Source organism: Montipora foliosa, unplaced genomic scaffold (assembly GCF_036669935.1).
Source record: "Montipora foliosa isolate CH-2021 unplaced genomic scaffold, ASM3666993v2 scaffold_442, whole genome shotgun sequence".
NCBI lineage: Eukaryota > Metazoa > Cnidaria > Anthozoa > Scleractinia > Acroporidae > Montipora > Montipora foliosa.
In genome coordinates, this window is record NW_027179748.1 from 310001 (window position 1) to 317500 (window position 7500).

General features: G+C 41.5%; 1 protein-coding gene across 1 annotated transcript; it reads left to right on the forward strand.

Moving 5' to 3' along the window:
- The first annotated feature begins 2022 nt into the window (after nucleotides 1–2022).
- LOC137989151 (uncharacterized) lies at nucleotides 2023–4053 on the forward strand. Its single transcript, XM_068835012.1, has one exon. It carries the CDS (start codon nucleotides 2023–2025, stop codon nucleotides 4051–4053), a length of 2031 nt encoding a protein of 676 aa, XP_068691113.1.
- Nucleotides 4054–7500: the final 3447 nt, after the last annotated feature.

A 7500-nucleotide genomic window follows, 5' to 3' on the forward strand; every position in this document is an offset into this window, starting at 1 on the left:
GACGACAGAAGCTATATCCAGGGGCGAGGAGAGAGCTAGGCATTGGGAACGACCTATCAAATAGCTAGAAAACCAAAGAAGAGTCCTGTTACATATGCCATTTCTCTGTAGCTTGTTTAGAAGGATATGGTGGTCTATCATGTCGAAGGCCTTCTTCAGGTCAATGAAGACCGTCCCAGTGAGAAGACCATTATCCATATTTCTACGGATTTCATCCACAAAAAAGGTGACAGCTGTTTCAGTGGAGAAATTCTTCCGGAAGCCAGATTGACAGGACGGCAAGAGATTGTTAGCGTTTAAATAACTAAACAATTGACGATATACGACTTTCTCGGCGATTTTGGAAATTACTGGGAGAATAGTAATGGGACGATAGTTATCCATTTCTTCTCTGTTACCAGACTTGAATAACGGAACAACTCTTGAAGTCTTCCAGTCGTCCGGCACCACTCCAGATGAAAAGGAAAGGTTAATTATGTGAGTCAAGCACTCCGAAATAACTGGGGCTCTGTCCGTCAGCAAGCGTGCAGGAATGTTATCTAATCCAGTAGCTTTGTTCACTTTTAGCTTTCACAACGAATTACAAACAACATTTGGTCTTTGGAAACATTAGCTTCAGCCAAAGGTTCTCCAGTGCCATATCTTCTAAATCGCATCTTCGCACAGCCGGTATTTTGTCGGAGATATAGATTGCAACGCCACCACCTTTACGACCCAAGGAGTGATCACGCCTAAACAAATTTAAACCGGGGATCGCAACCTCATCAGATGGCAGCTGATCATTAAGCCAAGTTTCATTAAGAGTCAAAATTCCGATATTTCGACATCTCCTCAGCAATAGCCTCAATTCATCAATTTTCTTGAGCAGACTCCTAACATTTAAATGAGCTGTTTTCAATCCTCGAGTTTTCAGAACATCCAGCACATCAGGATGCAACTCAACTTTCGGTGAGGTAAATTCCACATTGCTAGTTATTTCAGAAACAGAACCAAGGCTACACAGACAGCGCAGCTTTGTTTTCTCGAAGTCAACATTCATGCAAGTGATAGTGCGATTTGCATAAACGACATAATCCTCGGCCTTGGTTTCTCCTGAGAGTCTTTAACATCGAGTACAGGTCAATTTCAAATCTGGACCAGGATTTACGGAGATATCGGCGCACTGTAATAGCAGACATGTGAGTAAAATATCTCCACTAAGCGTGATAACGCGAAGCGAATTGGCAGAAGAAAACCGCTCGAGTGTAAGATGGCATTTGTCAGCAACTTTCTTTCTCATCGAAAGCTTGTGGGGGGGGGGGGGGGGAAAGAATTTAGCTCTCTGGAAACAACCAAAGGTGAACAGCAGTCGGTACCATCATCTAGTCGTAGGGCGAATGAAGGATTTAGTAAATCACTAAGATATGTGCGGAGTGCACAAACACGTGTCTCACCGCCACCATGAGCAACTTTATCAAGTGCAGAAATCCCAAAATGTCTGCTGCTGCATATCGCATTTCTACAATTCTCTTCCACAGTGCTGTAAAGCACAAGGATCGGTGACTTCTGAAGAAGTTAGGTGTTTGTATGTCACCAGAGTGGATCATTGATCTTCAAAGTAGAAGTACCGCAGTACCAAAGTTTCTATTTACAAATATATGCAGTCTGGCCAAAACCAAGAACAGAGTTCGAGCGGCAGTGGCGCTGGAAGCCGATTTCAATAATAAAGACATTGATGTCTGCATTGTTTCGGAGATGCATTTAAAACCAGAAATGCCGGTTGCTATCATCAACATTCCTGGCTATTCTATTTTCAGACGGGATAGAAACTGGTCGGGACTGGATAAAAGAAGCAAGGGTGGGATTGCTATCTACGCGAGGAGTAACTTAAATATCATCGATGTTTACAGATCAAAGCTTTACGAGCTGCTATGTGTGATTTTTAAATTACCCTCGGGACATTTGTTGTTAACGTGTGGTATTTATCACCCGCCTAGACCCACATACCAACCGGCGGATTTTTTGCAATACTTAACCCACTTAATGGACAATGCACTAGATCAACATCCTGGTTTGACTATTGTTGCCGGAGGCGATGTTAATCGGCTTGACACTAATGAGCTTATTGTAATGACAGGATGGGATGCTCTTGTAGATTTTCCAACAAGAGGCGACGCGTATTTAGACAAGGTCTTCACAAACCGGCCGGATTTATTTGCAAAGAGCATTCCATACTTTGTGTCTATAAAAACAGATCACACAGCGGTCATTTTACCAGCAGGAACGAAATTAAAGCCGATCAGACAAAACGTTCGCATTAGGGATTGTAGAAAACACGGTAAGGAGGGATTGTACCTAAAACTAGTTAGTGGGAATTGGGACAGTGTCTTAAACTCAAATGATGTCGAGGAGGCAGTGAATAATTTGGAAGCAAAAATTAAACACTACATGGACGAATGTATGCCGTTGTGGTCAGTGCGCATGTCATTATGTGATCCGGTGTGGTTGACACCCTTAGTAAAATCGTTAATGAGGGTAAAGTCCAGAATAGCTCCAAGCAATAAAGATCGGCTGGCTGAGATTAACAGGAAAATAAGCGAATTGATTAGTAAGAACAGAAGAACACTCGCAAAGGCACCTGTTGGATCCAGAGAATGGTGGAAGCATGTAGATAATTTGTGCCAACGACGCAGCATTTCTGCTAACGTTACATTAGACACTAAATCACTGGAGGAGCTAAACGACTACTTCGCGGATTTGTGCACCGATGACGCGTATACGAAGCCTGTACCAGCTATCATGGATAAGAGCCTAGAAGCCCCTCAGATATCAGAAAGACACGTGTGGAATTGTTTACTACATCTGAAGGAAACCCCTCCCCTCCCTAAGATCGACATCCCTAAGGGTAAGCAGGACTTCAGAGGAATTAAGATCACGCCTGTAACTGCACGCGTGTTCGAGAAATCAGTGTATAACACCCATGCACGAGATATTGTCGAACAACATCTGAGTTCAACACAGTTTGCTTATACGACAGGGGGGAGTTGCACTGATGCGCTCTTGAGCATGCAGCACACCATCTACAGCTATTTAGACGAGCAAGACTGCAAAGCCGTCCGAGTATTTGCAATGGATTTTAGTAAAGCATTTGACTGTGTCAATCATGAACTCTTTTCATCTAAGCTTAGGCAGTTGCCTTTGAATTCCCTTATTGTTAACTGGTATTTAAGCTTTCTTGAGAAACGTCAGCAGCGAGTAGTTTATAACGGTTTTGAGGGACAGTGGCGTGAGGTAAATAGGGGTACGACACAAGGTAGTGTCAGTGGGCCATATCTTTTTAACACGTTTATTAATGACTTAGAAATCAATTTAGAATATCGCCCAGCCTTGTTTAAATATGCTGATGATTCTACAATTATTGTCCCTTTTTGGGGAAACGGCCAGTGTCGCACTGACTTGGTGGATCAGTTTCTTAGCTGGTCCAGCCACAATCGCATGACATGCAATCCAACAAAATGCAAGGAGATTATTTTCGTTAAGAAAGGTTTCAGTCAGGACATCGCGCCAGTTAGTAATATACCGCAGTGCGCAGAGTTATCCATATTAGGTGTTACTTTCCAACAAAATTGTAAATACACTAGTCACGTGCGCTTGAAGGTAATTAAGGCAAACAAGTCATTATTCGTATTAAGATCTTTACGTAAAGAAGGAATGTCCCAGGAGGAAGTAGATCACCTTTTTAACGCAATAGTTTTACCAAATTTTTCTTATGCTCTGTCGGTTTATGGTGCCTCAGATTCCGACCTTTCTGTAATACAGAATTTTTTAGACCGGTGTATGAAAAGAAAGTATACGTCCAAGAAGGTAAATATCAGGGACTTGCTAGAGAAGGCGGACAGGACACTCTACCAAAAAAGATCGAACGACCCCGAATGTCCGTTCTTCCAGTTTTTACCTAAAGAAAATAAAACGAGGTACAATCTTAGAAATACGTCAGTCTCTGTCCCTAGGATCCACACTGACAGATTTAAGAACGTTTTTAGTAACATAATAATATTTAAATATGATATGTAAATGGTTTCTAGAGTTTATATATATTTTTTCTTTCTTATTAATTGTAACTTAGGATATGTATTTTTATTTTAAGAAATAAAGATTATTACTTAATAACTTACTGGAAGAGAACTGTGAATCGAACTAATCCACTGGAAGAATGAAATTGAAAAGGTGAAGGTAGCAAGTCTGTTGCTAAACGAAGTGAAAGAGAAGCATGTGGGAGTTCACGATGATAAAGAAATTTACGTTTTTTCATTCATGTGCAGTATCTAAGACTCAAGGGAAATTTAAATTTCCCTAATTAATTCCTATTTGGCTGTTTGTTGCTTTCCATGACAACATTATTGCAAATAGATGTATCTTAAAGTGCTACTACAATCAAAATTGACCTTCATAAATGCTTCAAAAACGCATTCCTTGAAGATTATTAAGTGTACATATACTCATCTAAAGCAATGAAATGAAGTTGCCTTCACGTTCTGTATAAATATTTGGTCATTGCAACGGATGGTTTTTGAGTCCGCCATTACCAGTTCAACATCACAGCGGAAAGCGGTCAGAAAGCTTCACAGTAGCGTCTGATCACCATGTTGACCACGTTGAGGAAAATTATGCGCCTTACGACGACACTGTTGAGCCAGTTCCAAACGAGGAAGAAGCACTGCAGCACACCGAACAATTAGCGCTGGAAGAGGAAGAGGAGAAAACGTTTCTGGCTCGATTTTCCGGCGAGGATGATACGAGAGATTGGCAAATCAAAATATTATTGACTCTTTATTCGAAGCTAAGAGTTGACTGTTGGATAAAAATTCAGTGAACTAGGGAATCAAATTTATGAATATATTCACCCTGTCGTTAACTTTTAGTTTGGGCAAGCTTGTAATTTCGTTTCCCCCAACCAGGTGCAAATGCTCAAACTGTTAAATGGAACGGATCACCAAGTCTGACGAATGCTGGTGTTGTAGATGCCGTGAGAAGATGGAGGAGAGCGAGCTCAAGGACAAAGGCATTGTCGACCACCCTGGATTTTGAGTGTGCTGCCTCAATAGTTGGGTTCTTGAAATTGCTTGTTTAAGACTTATAAAACGGTCAAAGAGATCTTACAGCGCAACCAGAACCCTGACTAATGCTGCCCAGTCCGAGTATGTTATTTTCTATGAATTCTTTTGCAAGAAGGTCTGGATGGGGGGGTACAAAATATGTTTTCTCCTGTGAAACATGAAAGATATCTACTATAAGCGCAAGTTCCAAAGCCGAAAATGGGCGCGTATTGGCCACCCAGATTGTGAAATGGTAACAGGTGCAATATCTTCGCCCTCCGTATCAGAAAAGTCATCTCCTGAGTCGGTTTCATATTCATCTGGCGGGGGTCACGCTTCAGCAACTGCCACCTTCGGATGTAGCATGAACAAATAGCTCTTCTTCTTTTTCTTCTTCATCTATGGTAAAAACTATTGGTTCCTCAGCGTTAAGATCGTTCCCTAGTCCCTCCATCAAGTCCACTCTATTACAATCTTGTTCCTTCGAGTAGACTGCCGGTGGTAAAGCCCGTCCTTTGCCTCATGGGACGACATTTCTCTGCCAATTCTTTCATAGCCAGGACTGATTTCTTCTGACGGCAGGTGTTGCATAAAGTTGATTTTGGCAAACTCCATACTGGTCTGCGGGACGGGGTAGTACGACTTATCGTGGTTAAAATACTTGGCCCCCCATTTTGTTATTCTCTTTAAAGACTCCTTTGTAATAGTTCCAAAGTCTTGAGAATATTGCAATACGTTGAAGGTCTCATGCTTGAAATAGGAAACTGCGTGAAGATTCTGAACAATTGTTGAGAGTAATGTGCACAACTCAACATTGTCGAGAAAATCCTTGTTAACTGTGGTTATGCTGTTGTGCAGCCCGCACATTTCTTGTTCCAGAAGTTTAAGTGAAGCTTGCGTTTTCTTAGACACAGTTCCTTCAGACCCATTAGTTGCTGTGGTTTCCTTCATATGGTACCTTTGTTTCACTTCAGAAATGGTCCTCGTAATGTTGTCATTCACATATGATACTTTGTTTACGGCAACTTGAAGAGACATATCTGTTTTCTCTGTGCTTTGGGCTCGGGTGCCAAAACTGTCATAGAGGCTTCCCAGGGCTTGTAAGAATGACACAGTACCATTGAGTCCCGAAACTAGTTTGATGGTACCTGCAGCAACATCCGATACAAAAAGAGTCTTCTCCAAGGAACAGATATCATGAACTTGCGTAAAGGAACATGTTTCATCTGTTTGTTTCATCACTTGTTCTTTCCTGTCCAGAGCCCAACAAGGTTTTTACAGTTTTCGCAGTGGGGCAAAACAATTTTACCTTTCGATCCTAACGCTAAATCAGTAAACGCTATTTCGTTTTCAATTTCACAAAGTGTCTTGATTTAAACACAGGACTCCGAGTTGTTCTTTAGAAGTATGTCGACTTCCAAGCTTGATAGGTTGCATACATACAGACCACCGACTACACCAACAGCTGCAAAGTAAACTTTTCGTTTAAAGCCTTCCATAGATGGAACACTTGAAATGCCAGTCGGATAGTTTAGAAGTTTCATTCCGGTAACCAGAAATCCCAAGTCCATTGTAATGTAATCGCACTTGGAAAACACCTCTCTGGGTATTGTCTGCACATAAAAGAATGTCCTCACTTGCAGTACAGATTGAAGTTGGCTTCTCTAAAGGAGAGTAAACCTGTAAAAACTTTAAATTCCCTATTTCAGCAGCCAAAGCTTGCAAATGCACGGCGAGTCGTTTTTGTAGAACGGGTACTGTGCCATCAAGTGGTAAACTGAAACAAGTTAGCTGTGACAACAGATCAGTACGAGATTTCAATCTTCCTGGTTTTACAAATACCTTGCCTTCAATGTCAACGAAACAGATTGAAGAGGAAGCATGCTCAGCTACAAAAACAACGCCATTAGAAAAGCAAAACTCTCTTGCATCTTTAAATGTTCCTTCAAGAATTTCGACGTCCACAGGTTGGTGTAAGCGTAACTCCACTAGACGAGACTCGTGTGAAACGAAATTGTAATGCAAAACAAGGATTTTGCCTTGGGATCCACGTTTAAGGGCTATGGGTGTGTTGCATAAACAGCTCTGTCCATCTTGATTTGATTTCCAGAAACGGTTCTTTTCTGGTAACACTGTATGAACCACAAAAGTAACTTCTTTTAAAACATCTAGAACTGTGGATCTTGCAAGGCATACAATTGGTTCAACTGCCATGCGATCTTTGTTTCGGACACAATCAAGAGACAGGAGTTTTCTTAGTTTCTTGCGGATATCTAGGCTACCACAGTCACGAAGAGTGCGTATTAAGAGGAGATTGCTTTTCACATCCTCAAGGTCAATGAACCAGTTATGCCAGCTGCAATTGAGACTCTTTCCAAGGTGCACAACATTGGGCAAAGCAACAAGAAGAGATAGTTCTGCAGGT

What these genes read in the sequence shown, in the direction of transcription:
- LOC137989151 (XM_068835012.1), top strand. Translation starts at nt 2,023, where the DNA reads ATGGACAATGCACTAGATCAACATCCTGGTTTGACTATTGTTGCCGGA.